Source organism: the organism of the source record quoted next, unplaced genomic scaffold, assembly GCF_019419815.1.
Source record: "Pyrus x bretschneideri cultivar Hongxiangsu unplaced genomic scaffold, Pyrus_bretschneideri_v1 Contig76, whole genome shotgun sequence".
NCBI lineage: Eukaryota > Viridiplantae > Streptophyta > Magnoliopsida > Rosales > Rosaceae > Pyrus > Pyrus x bretschneideri.
This window is the reverse complement of record NW_025999816.1, coordinates 1576633-1603960: the sequence shown is the minus strand read 5'-3', so window position 1 is coordinate 1603960 and position 27328 is coordinate 1576633. Positions and strand designations below refer to the sequence as shown.

Below are 27328 nucleotides of genomic sequence, written 5' to 3'. Positions count from 1 at the left end.
CGTGACTACACAAAACCAACAGAGTACAACGAGCCGTCGTGCATTGTATTGGCCCCCCATTTTGCAGCATTTCGAGATTCGCCCACAAATAATTCAAGTGTTGCCTATGTTCTATGGGAAAGAAGAGGAAAATCCTTAGCATCATATCAAGGCATTCTTCATGCTATGCTCCACATTCATCTTTACCCAATGTTAGTGAGGAACAAATTCGACTCCGTTTATTCCCGTTCTCTTTGAGGGATAAAGCAAGTAGCTGGTTGGATTCCCTCCCTAAAGCCTCCATTGACACATGGATAGAGTTATCCAAGAAGTTTCTATCCAAATTCTTCCCTGCTCAAAGAACCAATGCTTTAATTAATGAAATTATGAGTTTCCGATAGCAAGATGGTGAACAATTTCATGGGAATTGGGAGCGATATAAGGACTTGTTTCTTCAATGCCCTCATCATGGTTTTAATACTTGGCAGAATGTTCATTATTCTACAAAAGTATAAACCCTCAATGCAGGAGCTTGGTTGACTCAACTGTTGGTGGAAATCTTATGGACAAAACTCCAGAAGACTCCATACGTGCTCTCGAGGCCTATGTGAAAATTCTGAGCATTGAGATTTTCCGACAAAAGACTCGAGAGCCACAATTACATCGTCAACAAAAAAAAATGAGGTCTTTATGAAGTTGATACAAGGACTGGTTTAGAAGCACAAGTGGCAGCCCTTACAAAGCTTCTCACTCCACTAGTGAGCAAAATAAGTACACAACCATGTACCTTATGCGCTAGCATCACCCATGATACTGCAAGTTGTCCAGCAAATCTTATTTTGGAAGAGGTGCAAGAGGTCAATGTATTTAGTGGAATGCCTCGAAATAATCCATGATACTCCAATACATATAACCCGGGGTGGAGAGAACATCCTAATTTATCGTGAAGGGACTCGCAAAATACCATGGGACCATCCAATTCATCAAGGTCATACCAACAGCTCTATCATGCTCCAATCGATCAACAAGAAGATGCTAGGTGTGAAGGAGATGCTAACTTAGTTGTTGAAGAAAACAAAACACTACGATCAAAGTATATCAACACTTCAGAAAGGTCAAGCTGAGCTCGAAAAACAAATGGGGCAGATTGCTACATCTGTGAGCAAACTTCATAGAGAGCAGGGTCATTTTCCAAGCCAAACATAAATTAATCTAAGAAATAATGAGCATGTGCAGGCAGTTACAACTTTGAGAAATTATTGACAACAATGTTAAAATACGTGAAAAAGTTGAAAAAAAAGAAGAAGTGAGGGCCACAAATATGAATGACCAGTAGCTAGATCATGCTATTGAAAGCTTGAAACAACCATCATCTGAGCTGAAAAGAACTTTAATTGATCCAACACTTAAGGATGTGGTGTATGACGCTCCTTTACCATTCCCTCAGCGTGCAAAGAAAACTAAGAAGGATCAGTATATGGGGCATATATTGGAACAATTCAAGAAAGTTCAAATCAGCATACCATTGCTTGAAGCCATCAAAGAAATTCCTTCCCATGCAAAATTTCTCAAAGATCTCTACACAAATAAAATAAGATATGGAGAAAAATGAAAAGGTGATGCTTCCGGAGACTGTTAGTTCAGTTCTTCAACGAAAATTGCCATCAAAGCTTTAGGTCCCAGGAAGCTTTACAATCCCATGCGTTATTGGCAACAAAACATTTGAAAGGGCTTTGCTCAATTTAGGGACAAGTGTCAATCTTATGCCTTATGCTGTATATGAGCATTTAAGCTTGGGGGAATTGAAACCTATTTCAATATCTTTGCAATTTGAGGACCATTCTGTGAAATACCCAAGAGGCATTATTGAAGATGTACTTGTCAAAGTTGATCAATTTATCCTCCCAACTGATTTTATTATTTTGGACATGGAATAAATTGACATCAAAGATTATGAACTTCCTCTCATCCTAGGCTAACCCTTCATGGCGACTGCAGGTACAAAGATTGATGTCAAATCCGGTTTACTAACCATGACTGTGCAGGATATTACTATTGAGTTTCAGGTGTTCAAAGCTTTAAAAAAAAATCTTTGGGAGCTTATGATTGTTTTAATATTGACGTTGTGAATCATCTCGTCGAAAAGACTTTCATTAAGACAAGCATTGATGACCCTCTAGAAGTATGCATTACACAACATAGCATGGAGTTTGAAAATGAAGAAAACATAGCAGTTGAGGCAACACTCAATGCTGCAACCATTTACCCACCTAGATGGCAACCAAAGTTTGAAATTTTGCCTCCACAAACCAAAATTGTTTTGTCCATTGAGGAGCCTCCAAAGTTAGAATTGAAGCTTCTTCCTGATACGTTAAAGTATGCATTCTTAGGAGATTTTGAAACTCTTCCCGTCATTATTGCCTCTGATCTAAGTGCACGTGAAGAAGAAAAACTACTACGAGTACTAAAATAAAATAAGACAACCTTGGGATGGATAACTGCAGACATTAAAGAGATTAGCCCTTCTATGTGCATGCATAGAATACTACTTGAAAAGGAATCAAAGCCATCCATAGAAGCTCCAAGGCGTCTCAATTCTCACATGAAGATAGTGGTGCGTGCTGAAATTTTGAAATTGTTAGATGTTGGGGTCATATATTTGATCTCTGACAGTAAATGGGTGAGTGTAGTACATCAAAATGATTAGCTATTATTGTAGGAAAGAATGAAGAAAATGAGCTGATTCCTCGAAGAACAGTTACAGGTGGGAGTGTATTACTGATTGCAGAAGGTTCAATGATGCCACAAGAAAAGATCACTCCCCTTCTCCCTTGATTGATCAGATGCTCAAGAAACTTGCTGGAAATCAATATTACTGTTTTCTTGATGGTTATTCCAGTTACAACCAGATTACAATAGCTCCAGAAGATCAAGAAAAGACAACTTTCACATGCCCCTTTGGAACTTTTGCGTATAGATGAATGCCATTTAGATTATGCAATGCACCGGCGACTTTTCAAAGATACATGATGAGCTTTTTTTTTTGACATGGTGGGACTAATTATCAAGGTATTTATGGATGATTTTTCCATCCTGGGTTCTTCTTTTGATGAATGTCGCTATAATCTTACATTAGTGCTGAAACGTTGTCAAGAAACCAATTTGGTTTTGAATTGGGAGAAAAGTCACTTTCTAGTGAAGCAAGGCATTGTTTTAGGTCATGTTATTTCCTCCAAGGGCATCCAAGTGGATAAAGCTAAAATTTAATTGATCTCTAAGTTGCCAATTCCTACATCTATTAAAGGAATTCAATTGTTTCTTCGGCATGCGGGGTTCTATAGAAGGTTTATTAAAAACTTTTCAAAAACCACCAAGCCTTTATGTGATTTTTTGGTTAAAGTTGTTGTCTTTGATTTCAACGAGGAGTGCTTAAAATCATTTGAAATGTTGAAAAAAGAGCTAACACAAGCTCCCATCATGCAAGCTCCAAACTGGGATTTTTCGTTCGAATTGATATGCGATGCGTCTGACTATGTACTAGTTGCTATTTTAGGACAGTGGGTTAACAAGCTTCTCCACGTCATATATGTTAGTGTGAATCTGATTTTGCTGTGTTTGTTTTAGAATGCTAAACAGAAGCAAGAAAGCAAGCAAGCAGAAGAAGCTGAACCGAAAAAGTTTTCTTCTCTTTTTGTTCTCTCTCTACAAAAGTATTGCAGAGGAATAATCTTTGTACAGCACACACAATGCGCACTCACACTGCTTTACATTTAATTGATGGCCTTAGCTTTAGGACCACACAAAACACTACTTTTAATCTTAGTCACTCATCACCTAATTACATGGATCAAATACCACATGGCACTCATGGCCTTACATCATTTAACCTTACACTTGGCAGATATGCTCAAATGAATACACACATTAAAACTCATCTTATTTCTAATACTTAATCAGCTAGAGACTTATAATTCAACACTCCCCTTTAAGTCTTGAGCTGATTTCAATCCTAGCATGCTCCTGAGATAATTAAACCGATCTTTAGGCAGAGGTTTTGTGAAGATATCAGCAAGTTGTTCATTAGTTAGACAGTACACCAGATCAATGATGCCATCCTTCAGTGCATCCTTGATGAAATGATATCATCTGTTAATGTGTTTGGTCTTCTGATGGAACACAGAGTTCTTGGTGATTGCAATTGCTGAGGTGTTGTCACAGTGCACTGGAGTGGCTTCGGTTTGAAATTCTCCAAAGTCTTCAAGAACAAATCTCAACCAAATGGCTTGAGTAGTTGCTTCTGAAGCACTGATGTACTCTGCTTCTGCAGTGGAAAGAGCAACACAATTTTGCTTCACAGATGCCCAAGAGAATACTCCACTGCCAAAAGAGAAAGCATAACCAGAAGTACTTTTACTGTCCTCAATTGATCCACTCCAGTCACTATCACAGAACCCAATTAACATTGAGTTCTTGCCCTTCACATATTCCAGACCATAATCAAGTGTACCCTTAATGTATCTTAATACTCTTTTAGCAGTTCCAACATGCTTACTGGTAGGGCAGTGCATAAATCTGGCTAACAGACTGGATGCATACATAATATCAGGCCTGGTTGCAGTGAGATATAAGAGACTTCCCACCAAACTTCTGTATAATTCTTCACTTGCAGCACCATTTGCATCATCCATGGTTAACTTCTCAGTTGCAACCAATGGAGTAAGCACAGGTTTGCACTCTTTTAGACCAAATTTGTCTAACAAAGAGCTTGCATATTTCTTTTGGTGGATGAAAATGCTTGAAGTGGTCTGAATTATTCCCATTCCAAGAAAATGATATAGAAGACCCAAATCAGTCATCTCATACTTTCGTTTCATGTCTTCCTTGAATTCTTCAAGCATTCGTTTGTTGCTCCCAGTATAGATTATGTCATCCACATAGATCGACACAATCAAAATGCATTCCTCTTCTGTCTTGATGTACAGTGTTGGTTCACTTAAACTTCTTGTGAAACCACATTGTGAGAAATAGGTATCTATTTCTCCATACCAGGCCCGTGGTGCCTGTTTTAGGCCATACAAGGCTTTGTGAAGTTTATATACCCTGTCTTCCTCCCCTTTAGCTACAAAACCATCAGGCTGCTCCACATAAACCTCCTCCTCTAGAACACCATTCAAAAAAGCCGATTTGACATCAAGTTGATAGAGTTTCCAACTCTTTTGTGCAGCCAATGCTATAAGGGTTCTGATTGTATCTAAACGGGCAACAGGAGCAAAGGTCTCGTTGTAATCTATTCCTGGTTTCTGGGCATATCCCTTTGCAACAAGCCTTGCCTTGTTCTTTTGCACAGTTCCATCCAGGTTGAGCTTTGTTTTAAACACCCATTTTACTCCAATTATAGTCTTGTTACTTGGCCTGTCCACTAACTCCCAGGTTGCATTCTTTTCAATCATGGAGAGCTCATCCTTCATAGCATTCATCCAAGATTCATCCTTAGCTGCATCTTCATATTTCTCTGGTTCTATAATGCACAGATTACATTTAGCAAGTACATCATCCAGCCTTCTCCATTTTAATGGAGTATGATCAAATGCCTGAGTGTCACTCACACCTGCACTTGACTGTGAGTTGATCTGTGTATCATCAATACCACTTGAAACTTGAATGTCATTTTCTGTATTCTCACTTCTTGATGTATCAACAGAGTCAAACTCATAAGTAGGCAGTGACATATATCTTTTTGTGCTTCTTTCCCATTCCCAAGATGAGTTTTCATCGAACACAACATCTCTTGACAAAATCAGTCTCTTAGAAATTGGATCAAATACTCTATAGCCTTTCTTACACTTTGCATATCCAACAAAGACTCCTTTTATACTCTTGGGTTCTAGCTTGTGTCTTAGCTCAGATGGAGTATGGACATAACACACTGAGCCAAAAACCTTCAAGTGAGCAATACCTGGTTTCCTTTTGCTGTAAGCTTCAAATGGTGTTATACTATCCAGTGATTTGGTAGGACATCTGTTTAACAGATAAACAGCAGTATGCACAGCTTCTGCCCACATATAGTAAGGCATTCCTTTGTCATGAAGCATAGACTTGGCCATTTCAATAACCGTTCTGTTTTTTCTTTCAACCACTCCATTTTGCTGTGGAGTGTAAGAGAGAGACAGTTGCCTTTGGATTCCCTCTGTGTCACAGTATTGCTTGAATTCATTTGATAAGAACTCCCCTCCTCTATCACTCCTTACACATTTTACCTTCATTCCACTTTGCAACTCAGTCATGGCCTTGAATTTCTGAAAACAAATAAAAGCTTCAGATTTGAATCTAAGAAAATACACCCATGTCATCCTGGTTGCATCATCTACAAGCAACATGAAGTACTTGTTTCCTCCAGTAGACTCAATTCTCATCGGTCCACACAAATCTACATGAACCAATTCAAGTGAAGCACCAGCTCTTTGTGCTTGACCACTAGGAAACCTTTCTCTGTGTTGCTTACCATATTGGCAGCCTTCACACACTTTGTCATACTCATCTAGATATGGTAATCCATGAACCATGTCATTATCCTTCAATTTCTTGATTCCACCAAAGTGTAGGTGGCCTAATCTTCTGTGCCAAGTCAGAGAACAATGAGCAAAACTGGTCTTCAACACAAGTTGCTTCTCAGGCCTTAGAGATAGAGGATAGCACCTGTTTTCTTTCATTTTTACACAGATAATTTGACATTTCAGAGAAGGACCATCAAAAACAGTACACATATGTCCACCAAACACAAGATAATATCCGTGCTCATCCATTTGTCCTACACTTAATAGATTCTCTTTCAAACCAGGTAGGTACATGACTTCTCGAATGTATTTTCTTCCTCTGTTAGTCTCAATTTCCAGTGATCCCATTCCTGCCACATTAACTAACCCTCATGTTGGCATTTGAACTTTCCCTGCAACATTTGTATTCACATCAACAAGAAGATCAACATTTCCTGTCATATGATTACTGCAGCCACTATCTATGTACCAATCTCCATTAACCTTAGTCTCAGCAACTGCACAATTTGCATAAAACAAGTTCCCTGTTACTTCCATTTGACTTGCACAGTTTGCCTTTTGAACAGACTTTCCAACAGTACACTCTCTGGCCCAATGACCAAATCTATCACAGTTATGGCACTTGGATTTCCCCTTATACCTACATTCACCATAATGAAACTTTGAACACACCTTACATTGAGGTTTTACACTCTCTTGACCCATACCCTGTGAGGAAGTACTATTCTGTGCAACATTTGTGTATGATTTTTGCTGAAACTTTGGTTTTGACTCCCATTTCTTGCCCTTTTGATTCCAATTTCTCTGTGGTTTAAAAGTACTAGACTGAGCATAACTTCGATTCTGCCCTTTTGAACTAACAGTAAAAGAAGAAAATGCTCTCTCAGTTGCATCTGAGGAATGCAAATCAAACCTCTGCTCTTGACTCTTCAATATAGCTAATACCTCTTGCAGTTCAACAGATTCTAAACATTTGGTATTTTCTATCACTAAGCATATAGGATCATATATCTTAGTGAGACTGATTAATACCTTCTGTACTAGTCTCTCATTTGACATAGTCTCACCAAACGTTTTCATTTGATTTATCAGATCATTTAACCGAGTAAGATACCCAGTCAAGGATTCATCATCACGCATTCTAGTGTATTCGAATTCTCTTCTAAGATTCTGGAGTTTCACAGATCTTACCTGATCCCCACCGTGATATTCGCCATATAACAGATCCCATGCCATTTTTGCTGAGTCTGCGTTTGTGATTCGAGGGAAAATCTGGTCAGAGACTGCCTTTTGAATGATTCCGAGAGCTTTTGCATCTTTCATGAAGATTGCAGCTATTTTCTCATCATCGTCAGCATCAACATCTGTATCTTCATCAGTCTTAGCTTTCTTCTTCTTCGAATCAGAAACTGGAATCGCTTTTTCCACCAGGTTCCACAGTCCATATGACTTGAAAATGGTAACCATTTTGATTCTCCAGAACTCGTAGTTCTCACCGGAGAAGATCGGGGTCCTCACTTCAGCACTCCCAGATCCAGCCATCGTGAGCTTGTGTGAATCCAGAAAACACGTAGTTCTTAGATCACAGACAAGCTCCGGCAAACTTCACCGAGTCCAGAGACGATGATGTTTGAGCTCACAAAAACACGCCCAGATCTAATCGAAACAAGGCTCTGAGGCCATGTTAGTGTGAATCTGATTTTGCTGTGTTTGTTTTAGAATGCTAAACATAAGCAAGAAAGCAAGCAAGCAGAAGAAGCTGAACCGAAAAAGTTTTCTTCTCTTTTTGTTCTCTCTCTACAAAAGTATTGCAGAGGAATAATCTTTGTACAGCACACACAATGCGCACTCACACTGCTTTACATTTAATTGATGGCCTTAGCTTTAGGACCACACAAAACACTACTTTTAATCTTAGTCACTCATCACCTAATTACATGGATCAAATACCACATGGCACTCATGGCCTTACATCATTTAACCTTACACTTGGCAGATATGCTCAAATGAATACACACATTAAAACTCATCTTATTTCTAATACTTAATCAGCTAGAGACTTATACTTAAAACTCATCTTATGCTAGCAAGACTCTAAGCGATGCCCAATTAAACTACTCACAACGGAGAAAGAATTACTTGCAGTAGTCTTTGCTTTGGAGAAATGTCGGAGCTATTTGATTGGCTTTAAGGTGACTATATATATTCAGACCATGTTGCTCTTAAATATCTCTTACAAAAAAAAAAAAAAAAAAAAAACAATGCCAAGCCCAGACTTATAAGATGGGTATTATTGCTTCAAGAGTTTGATTTCGACATTAAGGATAAGAAAAGGTGCGAAAATGTGGTTACAGATCACTTGTCCAGATTAAGAAGTGCCAAAGTAGCAGATGCTGAGCTTCCAATCAATGATCACTTCCTTGATGAGCAACTCTTCTCTTTTCAAGAACTCTCATGGTATGCTGACATACTAAACAACTTGGCAAAGCAGTTTATGCCGGCGAAATGGTCAAAACAACAAAGAAAACAGTTTCTATCTACTGTGAAGCAGTACTATTGGGATGATCCCTATTTATTCAAGCATTGCCCAAATCAGATCATACGAAGGTGTGTGTCTCACTCTGAAGTTCATAGCATTCTAACTTTTTGTCATTCTCATACTTGTGGAGGCCACTTTGGTGCAAATAAGATAGCGTTAAAGGTATTACAAAGTGGATTCTATTGGCCTACGTTATTTAAAGATGCATATGCCTTTGTCATCGCTTGTGATAGGTGCCAAAGAATGGGGAATATTTCTTCTAGAACACAAACGCCATTAACCAACATTTTGGAATTTAAATTGTTTGATGTGGGGGAATCGATTTCATGGGCCCGTTTCCTACATGGCGGTAGATGATGTCTCTAAATGGGTGGAAGCAATGCCTACAAAAACCAACGATCATAGGGTTGTGTTAAACTTTTTGAAAGAGAACATCTTTACTCGATTTGGGACACCTGGAGCTATCCCTAGTGATGGTGGTTCTCACTTCATCAACAAGCCGTTTGAAGCTCTCATGAAGAAGTATAACATTACTCATAAATTTGCTACTCCATACCATCCTCAAACAAGCGGACAAGTTGAAGTTTTGAATAGAGAAATAAAACATATTTTCAAGAAGATGGTGAGTCAAAACCGCAAAGATTGGGCCAGTAAATTGAGCGATGCATGTTGGGCATGTCAAACGGCGTTTAAAACTCCCTTAGGCATGTCTCCTTATCGACTTGTCTTTAGGAAAGCATGTCATTTTGCCGGTGGAGATGGAACGTAAAGCATTTTGGGCTATTAAATTTTTGAATTTCGACATTCAAACAACAGGAAATTTGAGGAAGCTTCAATTGAACGAGTTGGATGAATGGAGGAATGAAGCTTAGGAGAATGCAAAAATCTATAAAGAGAAAACTGAAGCTGCCCATGACAAAGCCTTAATCCTAATCTTTCAAGCGAAACCAAAAATTTTTATTGTATAATTCAAGGCTTAGATTGTTTCCTGGGAAGCTTTGATTGAGATGGACTGGACCTTATCTCATTGTGCAAGCATATAGCAATCCAAGATATGAAGAGTGGTTTGACATTTAAGGTGAATGGCCATCGTTTAAAGCAATTGTTAAGCAAACATTGTACACAATATGTAAACAAATAATTCACTCGACACAATTTCACCCTCATTCATTTTTCCAAACAGGGTTTTATTAATTCGAGTTCAACTCATTCTAGGCTACACGCCTATTAATTACAACCCTTCTTTTGGAAAAGGAATACCCTTTGATTCTAATATGAATAAATTGTAACTTTGGGGATTTGGGTGTTTATTTGATTTTGTGACTGCATCTAGGTAGAGCCTTAGATTGCCTACGTATCCTCGTTGAGGGATCAAGTCACTCGTAGTTCCTTAGTATTTGGTACTTGTTTGGATTTGATGCCTTGTGCAGTTTTAGCTCATGCGGGCGAGGACTTTGAGCCATTGGAGGATTTGATGCCTTGTGCAGTTTTAGCTAGTGCGGGCAAGGACTTTAAGCCATTGGAGCATTTAATGCCTTGTGTAGTTTTAGCCCATGCAGACGAGGACTTTAAGCCTTTTGAGCATTTTAATGCCTTGTGCAATTTTAGCTCATGCAAACGAGGACTTTAAGCCGTTGGAGCATTTTGGTGCCTTGTGCAGTTTTAGCTTGTGCGGGCAAGGACTTTGAGCCATTGGAGCATTTGATGCCTTGTGCAGTTTTAGCTCGTGCATGAGAGGACTTTAAGCCATTGGAGCAATTGATGCCTTGTGCAGTTTTAGCTCGTGCGGGCGAGGACTTTGAACCATTGGAGTGTTTAATGCCTTATGCAGTTTTAGCTCGTGCAGGCGAGGACTTTGAGCCGTTGGAGTGGTTGATTCCTTGTGCAGTTTTAGCTCGTGCGGGCGAGGACTTTAAGCCATTAGAGCATGATGTGGCTTCGTGCCATTCGAATCTTGTTGCGGTTTCGTGCCATTTGATATTTGATACGGTCTCATGCCATTTGAGATTTTTCTTAGGCTTCGTGCCTTTTGGGATTTGATACGGCTTCTTGCCATTTGAGGCATCTTTGTGCCATTTGTAATTTGAATTGGCTTTATGTCATTTGAAGTTTGATGTGGCTTCGTGCCTTTTGAGCGGCTCTATTTTTATTAATGTGGCTTCATGCCTTTTGAGAGGCTCTATTTTTATTCACGGAGTCCACAAATATAAAGCTCACGTGAATACAAAATTGTTGTTTTACTTCAATCTCATATGGAGTAACATTCCCTAAAAAAACTAGGAACTTTGTTGCATAAGCAGCATCCATTAATTGGAAATCTGGGAACTTGTGCTTGAAGACTTCTCTTTTACTCTTTGTAGAATGTGTAATTACTTGATCAAAGTAGTAGGAGTGAATTTAGTTTATATAAACCAGGGATTCGTTTCGGTTTCAAGGTTGCGTCTAAAACTTGATATAATCCTTAACGGAATCAAACTGGCGTAGTTCGTAAGATATTTGATTTGGATTTGTATTCAAACTTTGGCAAAATGAGAAACCATTTGGATTTATTTAAAACCCATATATGACCTTTGGTAATTACCTAATAGGCCTTGTGAAATAGGAGTTTGATTTTGTCTTTTCCTTAAGTAGTTTAGGATTTGAAGACATAAGGTAAGACTCCTAGGCCCACGTGAGATGCACTTATCAATTCTTTCGTGCAAGAGTTTCTGGCAACAATATCTCTTCGATTGGTTGTTGAACAAACTATTTTGTAGTACTTTGAAAACAAGTGTTAATTCATGGCTCCAAAGGTGAGAATTGCCCTCCCTGAATTTTGTAGTGACGCACTCTCCATGTCTGCCATGCTTGATTGAGTTTTTGGTGCGTTAGTGTGTAATTATCACTCTGGCATTTCTATTTTCACATAAACAATTATTTGATTGGTCTTGAGAGTGGGCATTTGTACACCCTTTTTGTGTTCCCATTCATGTTTTGTTTTCGATATCTGCCATCCTTTCTCATTAACACTTGTACAAAGTGATGCTTTTCCCAAAATCTTTTGTAGCTTTGGTTTGTCTTCTAGTTCTTTGGGTGTTAATACGAAGGTTGCCATGTGAATGAGTTTCCCAATTAATTTGGGAAATTTGATAGCAAGCTTTTCCTTCTTTGTAAACTTGGGACAACTTTGAACTCTTTCAAATCCAACTTCACATGACAGAGAAGTAAATCCCCTTTAGCTGTTTATTTAGAGATTGGCAAGTTTCCTTTCTTTCCCTTTGTCTTGTAGCATCTGTCAGTCTTACTTCAATGCTTTTGGTCAATATTTTTGACCCATACTTTAACTTTCTTCTTTGGTAAAGTCCCATGCTTTGACTTTGGTCCATCTTTGAAATATGCAAACATCATCCCAATATATTTTGTTGGAACTTTATAAAGGGAGACATCATCTTTTCCAATTTCACTTTTTCCTTGGTCTCTTATCCCAAGTGAGTTTTCATAGGATTTTATGCAAAGGCCTTCTCCTTGTCTTGTACTCGTGAGTAGCAAAGAAAACAGAACAATTTCTTTCCTTTTGAGTTGCATTTTGTTATATGTTGATCCCTTCTTGTTTTTCTTCACAGAGACCAAGCATGGGTCAGTTTAAGGGGAACAAAAGTTGTATTTGACTTCTTTTCCTTTGTTCATTTGTCCATAAGTGCACCTATTTTCTCATTGGACTGCAAAGAATGACCTTGCATATAAGACTTGACTTTCTATGTCTGCTTCCTTGGCTTGATTTTTGACCGATAGCAATTAGAATGATCCCTTGTTGTCTTTCAAGTCTCCTTAACTTTGCCCAACATGATGACCATACGAATGACATTCATGTTACCTAGAAGACTTGCTGTCAATGTTCAGAGTCGAATGAAACTTTGCTCTTTCTTTATCCAAAACCTTTGATCGCCGTAACACTAGTTGCTCCTTTCCTTCTTGGCATGGACGGCAAGCATGGGTTACTTAGACTTGATTGGAACTTCACGGGATGGTCTAGGCCATCCCGAAGAAATTCATGGGAATGACGGCAGTGGCGAGAAGCGAAACTCTTGTGTACTTTTGCTCTCTTCAGATTTAGGCAGAAAGAAAACATGTGGCTACTTTTTTTTTTGGACTGCTTTGTGTTGTTGTTGCAGGTATAGAAGAGTAGTCGCGCTACCATTTAAGAAACCCCCCCTTGCACAGAAACCTTTTATGGTGGCTTGTTGGCAATTTTCTTGTATAAATTGAAGATTACAGGTTCTAGGTAGTTGATTATGCCCCATTTTTTCACTTTTGTCTGCAACACAACATTAAACAAGAGAGATAAATAAATTAACAGAACTTGTTTCATACCTGGTGATGAATGTTCGTCTTTGGGCGAAAGCACGAATGGTTGAACTCCTTGTTCACTTTTCTGGCAACACTTTGTTGCTTTTGATATTTTCTCTCAAAGTTTTTCTTATTTTTCTGCAGAGTATCCCCTCTCTTTGTCTGTCTCCTTTTTGCTGCAACTGATGCCTATTTATAGGCATCCTGGGAAGGCTCTAGAGTTTTTTACGTGGGGGAGATGGAGGCCATGTTTTCTGCCACTTTCTTTTAACCTCTTCCACGTTCTTTTGTTGCAGAAAAATGGGGAGCCCCCCCTGTCTTGCACGTTTCTCCCTTTTGTAGGAAGGGATTCACATCCTGTTTACTTTTATTATTATATTTGTTGAGGCATAAAATCGACGAGGATTTTGGTACAACAGAAAGTGTCAAGTTTGTGGCCTTCGCTAGGTTGCTCTGGTCATTAGTGTGGATAAGTATGTAAATGAATAGAGACAGGGAAGCAAATAACACAAGATGTACGTGGTTCACCCAGATTGGCTACGTCCACGGAGTAGAGGAGTTCTCATTAGTTGTGAAGGTTTACACAAATACATAGGTTCAAGCTCTCTTTTAGTGAGTTCTAGTGAATAGTTTAGTACAAATGACATTAGGGATTATTGTGGGAGAATGATCCCCTTTTATAGAAGAGAGTTTCTAGCTTTGTTCTGACATTGACACGTGTCGTGTTGTGATTGGCCTCTGATATCGACACGTGTCGCGTTGTGATTGGCTTCTGATACCGACATGTGTCGTGTTGTGATTGGCCTCCTGGTTGGAGGAAAAGTCTTGTGGGTCCTTAACGGTATGCTGTTGACCGATGCTTAGTAGTTTCGGGATTGGTCAAGTATGGTACAAACAATATTTATTTTTTAAAATTTATTTATGGATGTTTGACTTGTATGTAAAGCCCATCCTCATCTTTTGGGCTGAATTACATTTTTGTTTTGTCTTGTATCTTGATCCAATTTGTATGGATTTTATTTTTTTTATGTTATATATTTTTGTTGTTCAACAGCAAGACTTGGAACTTGTCCCACAAATGAATGAGGAGGTTTCGTACCTCAATAAGCCTAAATAAAGACTGTTATGTTCGGCTGAAGACTTAAAACTTACTGCTTCTTGGGAGGCAACCCAAGTTTTTAAAGAAGGCAAACTTTACTCTTTATTTTTCACATTATTTTTACTCAGCTCTACTTTTCCTTATTTGTTTAACTCATTGCATGCCTTGTATTTCACTTCACTTTGAGGACAATGTGTTATTCAAGTTTGGGGGAGGGGTCGCATTTTGATAGTTTTTCAGTTAGTTGTTTTGTGTCAGTAAACGTAGGCTCTCTGTTTTGTTAAATTCTGGAACAATCTGTTGTTGTTTCTAAGTTGTGGTCCCTATATGTTCTTCAATTTTTCGTTCTGAATCCAACCATATAAAGAACGTATAATTCTGCCAAGTATTTTGTGAGATACATGTCAAAAACCAAGCAAAGGTCAGAAACTGATTATCATAACTTGGAAGTCTGCATTTTTTAAATCTTTTAAATTTTGATTCTTGTTAGTTTTTTTTTTTTTTTTTTTTTTTTTTTTGTCATTAGTGTCCTAAAATCCTAAAAAAAAAAAAAAAAATTGATAATTTGAAAACCCAAAAAGATTTTTGGTTAGTTCTTTGAGTCGTTTTGGTTAGTCCTTTCCAAATGCAATGATAATAAATTGGTTACCACTTAAATATGGTTCTAAGAAATTGATAAGCATTGTTTCTGTTCTTTGTTTGATTCTTTGGTTAGCTATGCTTTATAAGATCATTCTTTACACCTTTCTCATGCACATACCCAATGTTAATGCAATTGTTTGCTTACTTACAGAATTATATGTGGATTAAGTAATCATTAGATCTCAACGAACACTAGAACTTGCTACAATATCTCTTGAGACGAAGTCCTAAATCATGCAATATTATAGGGAGACAATTTTGGCTCTCTTCGGACCGTTTGAGCCTTTCTACTTAACCCTTTATGTTATGTTATCCTTAGTTAACCATTTGAAGCCAAACAGTTAGTCTTTTCTTTCATCATCCACATGAATCCTTACCCATTTAACCTATATTTAGCCATACCCTATAGCTTGAGATGAATACCAAGATGATGAAGACAGAGATAAATGTTAAGTTGCACATCAAACAAATGGTGTGTACCCAAGTACCATGTCTCATAGTACTATTCATTTATTGTAAAAAAAAAAAGAGAGAGAAAAAGAAAAAATGAAATGAAATATTTGAAATTGTTCCATTCCTATGACATGAGTCCTAGATGCCAAGAATCAAAGATCAAGCTTCAAAAGAAGGTTAGCCGAATTACATATGAAGAAGTCTTGGTATATCTCAAGTTCTAGTTTTTCCCTACCATTTCTTTTTTAGCCAATAACTTAGCCAAATGTTACGATCCTTGTAAAGACCATTTGATCTTTGATGTTGCAATGATTTACAACAGTGGAGAGATGATATGAAGAGCAAGTTTATGGGGTTCGATACATTCATTATCTAGAGATCACTCATATTATATATTATACTTGTTTGCATATACCTATTCGAATTGCAAGCACTGTAGTAATTATTGGCTAGTCATATATATATCTGAAGAATGTTTATGTAAGGTGTTGTTAACTTTTGAATCATGTTTTAGAATACTTACAATGTTTATCTGTTCTTTTGAGCTACAGTTTCCATGCAATTTTTGAGGAATATATTTGGAAAGTCTAACTGCATTGTGTTTTTTTTTTTTAAATATAATCTTTAGTCTTTGTTGTGTTTGCTTGACAAGCAAAGCCTAAATTTGGGGGTATTTGATACAATCATTATTGCATACATTTTAATAGCCATTTTATTTAGATTCACGTGATGTTTTTGAGTGAATTCAGTTCTCTTTCACTTACTTTTGTGTTTTTCCTAGGTTTGAGGAGTAAAGACTAAGACACAACAAAAAGGATACATCTTGCAATTGAAACGAGTTATGTGTCTTGGAAGCAGAACTATCTGTGCAGATCAGCCAACTTGACGGAATAAACTGTGCTTCCTCAGGAGTGAGCTGTTGAGCCTTATACCATTGGAAAGATATGGATGTTAGCTTTAGGAGCATTTTACGGACTGCGATTTTGTGTTTTCTAAACAATGTTATGAAGATTTTCGTACATGACGTCAATCAGCCAAGTCTACGCGGAAATTGCAAAGTTTGTTGGGTTTTTCAAGTCACAATTCAACTGAAGCCCAAAGCCTAAAATAGAACATGTTGGAGATGACTTTAATTCTATTTCAAATGGGTCTGGACTAATTTTCTTGGAAAGTTTACTCGCCACATCATCAGTTGTCCAATACAAATGAGGAAAAAGATTTCAAAAGACCTAATCATGCTAGGATTTTGACGAATATATGAAAGTGAGATTGTCGGAAGCCTGAAGAACGTTCTTTTGGAGGATTCTCTGTGACATTTTGAAGATGAAAAGCTGCAGCCATCTACCCTCATTCGATTCTTTTGTATTTCAATATCGTTCATAAGTTTTTCATGTTCTTTTCTAGACTTTTCATTATGTTTTTGTACTCAATGAATAACTAAACCCTTTTCTAGGGCTAGCATGATGCCCTAGCATGAATGTTTATGGTTTTCAATAACTATTTGATGGATATTCAGTTTTATTGGATGAATTCTTATTCACTACAAGAATTGAATGCTTTGTGTTGAAGTTCTTTGACTGGTCACCTTAGGGTTTTGCATACAGTAATTTGAAGACGGATTTGAGGCGTAACTGCAATGTAATTCGAACTAGCTTCTTGTGAATAGGGGTTGTGAATAAATAGATGTTGTAACAAGATTTATGGTTTGCATGATTCTCTGGTTTTCTTGTATGTAATGAGTTCTACATGTTAAATTTATGCCCTAAACGGATAAACTACATATTAGGACGATCTATGCCCTAAATGGAGAGAATCATGTACTTATGGAGAACTATGGTCTTTAGTGCCTTAACCAGACTTAGATATGGGAATTGTCATCTAAGAGACAAAATATTCTATTGAATGCATTGAACGTAAATTGGATTGCTTGTGGTTGATTCTGAATCCATAGATTTTAATCACTTGCATTAAAACTCAACATTTTCTTCTCTTTAATCTTAGTTTTAATTTTATGATCTGTTTTTGTTCTTAAAATCATCACAACAAACTCTTCACATCTTTGATTGAATTGTTAATTAAGATTAAGTCTAGTTCATTGTTTGGATTTATATTTTCGTGTTTGTGTGTCTTTGACATAATTAGATTCGGTTTAATTTATCAAATTGGAAATTGAATTAGAATCCTTGTGGGAACAATACTTGGACTTGCAAAACACTATATTATGACTGTCTTGTGCACTTGCAAGTTTACACTACTTTATTTCTTAAAACTAGGCAATTAAACTGATCTTACAATCTTCAAGATATGCAATGATGTGGTTCTCGTTTCCTGAATGCACATGATACTCCAATATATGCCTTGATGTGCACGTTTTCAATACTTACACCTCGAAACTACGACACACCTGAAATCTAGAAGTAATATATTACAAACGCATTACACTTGTCTACGAAATGTAGTTGATACAATTTATATCCAAACCAGAGTTAGAGTTGTCCTCTTGCAACGTGTTAAATATGGAAGCGATCGAGTCGACTGAATCAGCAAGAGGGAACGGCACTAAGCTATCGCCTGGTCCCAGAGCTTCCGTAATCGGTGGACCAAAACTCCAACAGCTATTTTCACGTGCTCTGGTTTTGCGCCAGAAACGAAAAGAGTCCGTACCCTGGACTCTGGACGCAACTAGCTATATAACTGGTTGCAACTTGCAGTGGTTTTGGACTTTGTTTAATAGGTAGAAGTTTAAAAGATCTGAGATTATTGGAAGAATAAGCCGTTCTACAGCCGTCAAGCCGTCCTACAGCCGTCCTACCTTGTCCTACCTACACACTAGCCGTCCTACAGCCGTCCTACCTTGTCCTACCTACACACTAGGACGGCTACCTTGTCCTACCTACACACTTGTATCATGTATATATATCCTTGTAATCTTGTAGAGAAATATAAATGAGAAAAAGCATTCTCTTCCATATTTTCCACATGGTATTAGAGCCGGAACCTTAACCGGCCTGACTCCATTGTTGTCTCTTCTCTTCTTCTGCACATTTGTTTCGATAATGGCAGAAGATAATCTTTTTGACTCAGAAGCTGAAAGCTTCACAGCTCCTCGCCCTAGTTTTCCAGAAGTTGAAGTCAACCCAAACCAACGTTTGTGTTCTGTGTTGTTAAATGAGTTTAACTATCTTCCATGGTCCAGATCAATATCTCTTGCCCTTGGAGGAAGATCCAAACTTGGATTCGTCAATGGAAGTATTGAAGCACCTGACGTCACATCACCGGAGTATGAAGCATGGCTGTGCAAAGACCAGTTGGTCATGTCGTGGCTCCTCAACTCCATGGATCCTAAGCTGTCTGAAATTTTCAGTTTTTCAGAATCCTCTAGTGCTCTTTGGAAGGCAGTCAAGGACATGTATGGAAATCAAAACAATGCTGCTCGAGTGTTCCAGCTTAAGAGGAATCTTGCAAGTCTTCAACAAGGTGATAAATCCTTTGTTCATCATCTCGGTTGCATGAAAAACATGTGGAACGAACTAGAAATGTATCGACCACACACTATCGATGCTGCCGTACTGTTAAAAAGGTCCGAGGAAGACAAAATCTTTCATTTGCTTGCAAGTTTGGGTTCTGAATATGAAGATCTTAGAAGCCATATTCTAATGAATCCCGAACTTCCATCATTTGCAAGTGTTTGCACTACTATCCAGCGAGAAGAAGTACGCAGAAAAGTCATGAATGTTGACGTAAAACCTAGTCTGTCTGAGGCTAGAGCTTTTGTGACAAATCACAAGTCATTTGGAGATAAAGTATACAAGGGAAAAAAGCCAGATCTGAAGTGTCTACATTGTAATAATGTTGGACATCTAATAGATAGATGCTGGATATTGCACCCTGAGTTGAAGCCAAGGTTTGAGAACAAGCCTTTAAGAGATCATAAGGGCTCACACGCTAGACCACATACAAACAAGTACCATGCTGCTACTGCTACATCCATCGGTGGGTCGATGAACTTTACAGCCAATCCGGCTGACTTGTTGAATAAGTTCTCAACCTACCTTCAAACCAGAAAATGAAGCACAGGTGAAACGTCGATTGGGGAAAGTCAAACTGCTCTTCTTGGACAGTTTGCAGGGTTCTTAGCTGAATCTGGTCATGTGTGCTCTTTCAACTGCTCTAAATGTTAGTCACTCTCATGATTTTTGGATTATAGACTCAGGTGCCACAGATCACATGACAAATCAATATTCTAAGCTATACGATTTTGAAAGCCACACTAAACCATCACTAGTTTCTGTAGCAAATGGTAGAGGTGTGCCAGTTATAGGTAGAGGGAAAGTTAAACTGATCTCAGAAACTGTTGAGTCCACAGCGTTATATGTTCCATCTTTTCCTTTTCAATTATTGTCCGTAGGAAGGATTACAAACTCTCTAAACTGTCGTGCAATTTTTTCCCCCCACAATGTTGTTTTTCAGGGTCTAGCCATCAAGAAGTTGATTGGTGAAGGTCACTACCTAAATGGGCTTTACTATTTTTCAGAGGACCTCAATGTTCCAAAGGGGTTCCAAGTCAGCTCAAACCTAGAACATCGATTGTGGCATCAACGCTTAGCACATCCCTCAGAATCTGTGTTGTCTACGTTGTTCCCTAGTTTATGCAAATCCTCCCTTGTATGGGAAATTTGTCATTTGTCAAAATCTACTAGACTCCCATTCAATTCTTCCATGTCTAGGACTAGCAAGTTGTTTGAGATGGTGCACTCCGATGTTTAGGGACCTGCACCTCTAGAGTCTTTTGATGGTTATAGGTACTACGTTATCTTTGTTGATGATTTCTCAAGAGCCACTTGGTTGTACCTCCTAAAATTCAAAAGTGAAGTTATGGATGCTTTCAAGGACTTTCATAATCTTGTCATGAACCATTTTTCGTCCCAAATCCACATACTAAGGTCTGATAATGGCACTGAATATACATCCAAAAATATGACTAACTATTTGAGCACCCATGGAATTATACATCAAACAAGTTGTGTAGGTACTCCTCAGCAAAATGGAATTGCCGAAAGGAAGAATCGGGACCTACTTTAAAAAACCAGGGCGCTAATGTTGCAAATGAATGTGCCTAAGAGGTTTTGGTCTCAAGGAGTTCTTGCAGCCACCTACCTTATCAACAGACTGCCTAGTCGTGTTCTGGATACAAAATCACCATCTGAGGTTATGCAAAACAAAAAAATTAATCTTTCCCATCTGAGAATATTTGGATGTACCTGTTATGTTCATATTCAATCCCATCACCGAGACAAGCTTGATCCCAAAGCTGTCAAGTGTGTTTTCATGGGATACTCCTCCACCCAAAAAGGGTACAAATGCTACAATCCGTGCTCCAGGAAGATGTTTGTCTCAAGAGATGTACGGTTTGATGAAAACCAACCATATTTCAACAAATCATCAGATCAAAATCGTCAGGGGGAGCATTTCCTAGATCTCTTCCCATTGCCAAATCCAATCGAACCAAGTGACTGTGTCCATTCACTACTTCACAACCGGGACTCTCATGCAACTCTTAATGACAACCTGCTTATTGGAGACGACACTGAAGCCTCAGAAGCACAAGTAGTTCCCCATGACCATAACACAACATCTATACAAGAGAGTGGAGCTGAACCTATTGTGATCCCAGCTCAACCCCGCAGGAATCCGACTTGAGATTGACATCCACCATCAAGGCTGCAAGACTATGAAACTTACCATGCCAGGTACCCTATTCATAAGTTTGTAAATTACTCCAAAGTCTCTCACTCTCATGCAGTCTTCCTCAGTAAACTGTCCTATGAAAGTGAACCAAGGAACTTTCAAGAAGCCAATCGTCAAGTTGTGTGGAGGCTAGCCATGGAAGAAGAACTCAAAGCCTTGAATGAAAATAAAACCTGGAGTGTAGTTCAACTTCCCAAAGGCAAGAAGGTGGTAGGCAGTATATGGGTCTATAAAATCAAGTTTAATTCTGATGGCTCAATTGAACGACACAAGGCAAGATTGGTGGCTCGCGGTTTTACTCAAACTTTTGGAGTGGACTATAAGGAGACATTTGCTCCCGTGGCTAAGATGAGCACAATAAGGGTTTTGTTATCTGTTGCAGTGAACCATGAATGGCCATTGTACCAAATGGATGTAAAAAATGCTTTTTTACATGGAGACCTCGAAGAGGAAGTCTACATGCAACTACCCCCGGGTCATCCACAAGCACAGAATTCAGGTATGGCTTGCAAGCTTCATAAGTCAATCTATGGCTTGAAACAATCTCCTCGTGCCTGGTATGCCAAACTGAGCTCGGTACTTGAAAATTTTGGGTTCAAGAGAAGTCATGCTGATTCCTCCCTATTTGTTCGAATAGGATCAGTTGGCAAATTAGTTGTACTAATCTATGTTGATGATATCATCATCACAGGTGATAACATTGATGAGATTCACACTCTTAAACATTCTCTTCATCAACAATTTTCCATTAAAGACTTAGGAGTTTTAAAATACTTCCTTGGGATTGAACTGGCCACTTCCCCCAAGGGACTTTTTTTGAGTCAAAGGAAATATGTGATTGACTTACTTCAAGAAGTGAAGATGATGGATTGCAAACCAACTCGTACTCCTCTTGATAGCAAATTGAAGTTGGACTTGACAGGAGAACCTCTCAGTGATATCAGTTACTACCAACGATTGATGGGTAAGCTTATATATCTCACCATCACCAGACCGGATATAACTTACGCCGTCAGTCTTGTAAGCCAATTCATGCATGCACCCACTCAAGCTCATTTAAATGTTGTTAAAAGAATTCTCAGATACCTCAAAGGCTCCATTGGTCGGGGAATCGTCATGAAAAACAATGGTCATACTCAAATCATTGCCTACACCGATGCTGACCGGGCAGGGAATGCTATTGATAGAAAATCCACTACTGGCTACTGCACGTTGGTTGGAGGAAACCTCGTGACATGGAAGAGCAAAAAACAAAATGTAATTGCTCGCTCAAGTGTCGAAGCTGAGTATAGAGCCATGGCTTCCACTGCATGTGAACTCATTTGGCTCAAGGGCCTTCTCTCGGACTTGGGGTTCTCAATCAACACACCTATGTCTCTTTTCTGTGACAATCAAGCAGCTATGCATATTGCCTCCAATCCGGTGTTCCATGAACGCACCAAACACATTGAAGTTGACTGTCACTACGTTCGGGAACAAGTCCAGTCCAAGGTAATTCAAACCACATTCACTCGAAGCCAAGATCAACTTGCTGATATTTTCACGAAGTCTCTTGCTTTTCCTCAGTTTCAAAGTCTGCTCTCCAAGTTTGGATCAATTAACCTCCTTGATCCAGCTTGAGGGGGAGTATTGGAAGAATAAGCCGTTCTACAGCCGTCAAGCCGTCCTACAGCCGTCCTACCTTGTCCTACCTACACACTAGGACGGCTACCTTGTCCTACCTACACACTTGTATCATGTATATATATCCTTGTAATCTTGTAGAGAAATATAAATGAGAAAAAGCATTCTCTTCCATATTTTCCACAGAGATGCATCAATGGAGAAGACAAAGAGTTCTTTATTTGCCCTACATACAGAGATAAGGACAGATCAACATCCAACAGCTAGCTAGCCAGCCAGCGAGGGCCAATGGATAATTGGTGCGTATATATATTATGCCGCCACCCTCATGACGCCATGATAGAATTTCTTTTCTACGTCTTAAAATTATTATTAAATTTCTTGACGCATGCGCAGCCGGCCGACACAGATCTTCTACATGCAAACATCTTTTTTTTTTTCCCTATAATACACTTTGGATTTTTTTAATTTTTCAACCAATTTTATTATTACATTTAGTATACCGGATTATATTTTCAGCATACCGAAAAGTCTCTCCTACTTTTACCCTATATATGGTTTTTCTACACTGAATCATTAATTTCAATAGTTTTGCTACACTCAGTTAATTATAGTTTGCTACACTGAATTATTTATTTAAATAGTTTTGCTAGACTGATCAATATAGTTCTGCAAGTTATTTTAGGACACACGTAATATAAATTTTTTTCAATAATATAGTTTTGCTAGACTGAATAATTAATTAAGGATAATGCATGTGTGGGGACTTACTTGTCCCCACTTAAGTTTAACAAACTTATACCGTCCGAGTATCATAGTTGAAAATGTTTCGTCCTCATTATCTTCATCATCTAATTATCATACATGCAAAAGATTATTCAATTTGGAAATCTTGTAGTCATTCATATACATAAAATAAATGGACGGTTCATCATGAGGATGCTACTTGTTACCAAATCCGTTGATTGGTTTAACACATATAGATGACTAAACTAGTAAACTTATAGGCCTATGCAGTTCCACCACCAATATCACCAATTTTGTCCCAACTACCTATTACTATGTGTTGAGTTTTATCACAAAAATCCTCATTGATATTAGGGGTGGAAACTTCCATATATTAATTGTATATTTTTTTTTGTCATGTGACCGATGTGGGATCATATTCTCAACACATCCCCTCCCCTCCCCTCCCTTTCCCCCTTTTTCACGAATGGCCCCACACGGGATCACATGGGAAACCAATTCCCACATTGAAAGTTGGTCAAGTCATTATACTGGAACTAACGTCAAACTTTTCGAAGGCTCGGTCAATCGGTATTCAATCTCTAGAGCCAATGCCACTCTTTTCTAAGCCCAATCATTTAGTTGCCTTAAGTTGGAGCTAGCACGTCTTTTCTTCAGGAAACATGTTCGAGCCCATGACGCGTCAAGAAAATAGCCTACTCTAATACCACACTAGACTTGGGTTTAATTCTTCAATTGTATTCTTCTCACAATGGAATAGGCCCTGCTCCTGCCATGTCATCATTTAACTGCCAAATTGACAAAAAATTTAACGGAGTTCTGACATTGTAACAAATTCATAAGTTGAGGTATAACATTGCAATGTTAAAATAATAAGGTATAAGATTGTGGTTCGACCCATAATTAACGTAGTTTTGTATAATTTACTCATATTTGTGTGTGTGTGTGTGTGTGTGTGTGTGTGTGTAATACTGATTTGTTTACAAGCAAGAGTGAGTAATACCCCCTATCCCAAATACAAGGAATCAAACGCGTAAAATCTTACTAATTATACATATAGTCAACTCACACCAACATAAACGATCTCCAAATTGAAGGACATTTTACGTATATGATTTTTAGATGATGATAAAGAAAATGAACAATTCCTCTTATGATGTTTAGGCGGTAAAAAATTGTTAATAGTAAGTACAGAGACAAGTAAGTCCTCCCATGAAGGGACACAAACATTTATCCATTATTTAAAATAGTTTTGCTATACGTACAGTTTCTGATGACAGTTCAACTTTCCAACAGCAATGGCTAGCTAAGGCACGGAAAACCACTACCGAGGAATGAAGACTAAACTCAATTATTACAAAACTAACGAAACAAAGATGTAACGATCGAACAAGACTCCAGTCTTTGAATAATTGAAAGATGAGGTAACCAGAGACTCCACCTTAGACCTTCATCTAATCTAACAGTTCTAACTTGCACATATAACAATTAATGTTTTAACCCCCTTCCCATATAATATGAAAGCAATTCTTGTTATAATAAACCTTTATGGGAATCCAAGCATTGTCTCTGATAAGGCCTTTCACAAAGAAATAGAAGATTTAAAATTTTAATCCATAGATATAACACTACCAAGAAATTTTAGATTGAAAGTTCAAGATATGTGGTATCTTATGAAATCATGGAAATATTCACAAATTTTAATTTAGATAAAAAGGAGATGGTACTGGAGGTTGAATAGTAAAAACATGAATAAAATTGAGTGTTTTCATTTTTAATCATTTTAAAGTCTTTTATAAAAATAAAAATAGAAACGTTACGTTGTTGTGATGTGTTTGTGGTAAGATGTAAGTTATGAGACAATATTTGTGATTTCTATTGGATTAATGGGCAAAATATGCAAGTTGGCATGAGAAATTCATCAATGTGGCGAGAAAACAGCCAACAAGCCAAATGTCATAGTACAAGTGATTGAAAATCTTTTTTACAAATTTTCAATCATTTATATTATTAGACTTGATATACCGAGCCGTGTTCATGACATATTGAAAAATCTCTTAGTTGGCATCCATATTTCATTTAACATTCATTAAATTTAGTTAGTTGTCCAAGTCAAGTCAATCCTAAACATCGAAGGAAGCGGTAAAGTATTAATTTGGATCCGAATGAATGCTAACTGTAATTTGATTTAGTTTTCAATTCGAAATCATTTGCTTATTTAATTCTCACTACGAAATTTCAATATTTTCTTTGAACAAAGTGTCTGTCAAATTTTCTTAACTCAACTAGATACCACAAATATTTCTTATTTGACTAATTTTTTATAAAGATGATTTTTGAGGGGCAACTTAAAAAAAAATAATAGATGGTTTGAATTGTTAAAATTCGATGTGGTGTGAACCCTACAACTAATCCTCATTCCTGTATATATGAATATCAATACAAGTGATCATGGATGCGTATATTAACAAATAAATCCAAAATCCAAAATCCAAAATATTGCTTTCGCAATATATTATTCATCAATATTTGTTTACAGAAACCACTACCTACCAAGAGAAGAAACAAATACACCTCCGTGCCTTGGCTCCCTCTCTCCTTATTTGTTTCTTTTTGTGATATAGTAGAAAATAAAAAAGCAAAAACCAGAGAAATTAGCATAACCCAAATATGTCAAAATCCAGCAACACATAATAATTAAGCACCTGGGCAAGTGTTTGAATCTTGTTTCGGTATGACCACAGGCTCCATAGTTATCCTTTTTAGTTGCTGCTCAATCTTCTCCAGACACCAGAAGGGTAAGCACATTGGTACCAGCTCCACCGCGTATTCCAGTGAACTGTTACACAAGAGTTCAGCTGTTGAAACCACACCCGGGCATCCAATTGCATTGCCATAGAATCCCAAAGGAACATTGAGATTTTTGCGCTTTCCACGTGCATTGACGACTAGCGGACATGAACAACCTCGTTCAGATACATTGCAAGTGCAATGGTTCGGCATTTCCACAAGTACCCTGTTATGAACTCAAATGTGGAGCAAGTGTTACTAAGGTTTGGTGGAAGATGTTTCCTGGCAGCCCTTATCTCCATAGGACCGAAATAGAAACACCGCTGGACGAGGTCTGACTGATCCATGGACGCAATGACGGAGCCTCTGCCTGCGATTCATTCTCTTCCCCGTACTCGTGATGCATATACGTAACCTGCGGCAGCTCTCGGGCGTTCAAGAGTTCTCGTTCCCAGATAAGTGGGATTGATGGTGCATGTGCACCTCGTGCAATCTCGCCAACTGCGTTCAAGAACTGGGCAAGCCCAACTGCATCAAACATCGTGTGGTTCATGCGCATTGCAAATACGAAACCTCCACATTTCAGACGGGTCACCTACATTGATTACAGACAATTTTTGGTCAATTAAACAGAAAAATTATGGCGTGGTACTGGAACCGATCCCTTCGCATTGTATAATTGATTTATGGTATATATAGAGTACCCTAGTAACTAATTAAAAAAAAAAATTCACCTGCTTATAGTTCGAGTAAAATAATAATTGTCATGTGACTATTTCAAATACATCAAAAGATTACACCATAAATGTTGAGTAAACAATTACTTTA

General features: G+C 38.0%; 2 protein-coding genes, 1 non-coding gene and 1 pseudogene across 3 annotated transcripts; 1 reads left to right on the top strand and 3 right to left on the bottom strand.

Annotated features, from left to right (window-relative positions):
* Positions 1-345: 345 nt before the first annotated feature.
* Positions 346-454, bottom strand: LOC125472904. The gene has a single exon (XR_007254879.1). It is a non-coding gene; the product is annotated as a small nucleolar RNA R71 (small nucleolar RNA).
* A 6448-nt stretch (positions 455-6902) lies between these two features.
* Positions 6903-8075, bottom strand: LOC125472886. The gene has a single exon (XM_048574908.1). It carries the CDS (start codon positions 8073-8075, stop codon positions 6903-6905), a length of 1173 nt encoding a protein of 390 aa, XP_048430865.1.
* Positions 8076-21748: 13673 nt separating this feature from the next.
* LOC125472885 (uncharacterized mitochondrial protein AtMg00810-like) lies at positions 21749-22960 on the top strand. The gene is made up of 2 exons (XM_048574907.1): positions 21749-21839; positions 21978-22960. The coding sequence occupies exons 1-2, from the start codon at positions 21749-21751 to the stop codon at positions 22958-22960; spliced, it is 1074 nt and encodes a 357-aa protein (XP_048430864.1).
* A 3447-nt stretch (positions 22961-26407) lies between these two features.
* Positions 26408-27172, bottom strand: LOC125472884 (annotated as a pseudogene).
* Positions 27173-27328: the final 156 nt, after the last annotated feature.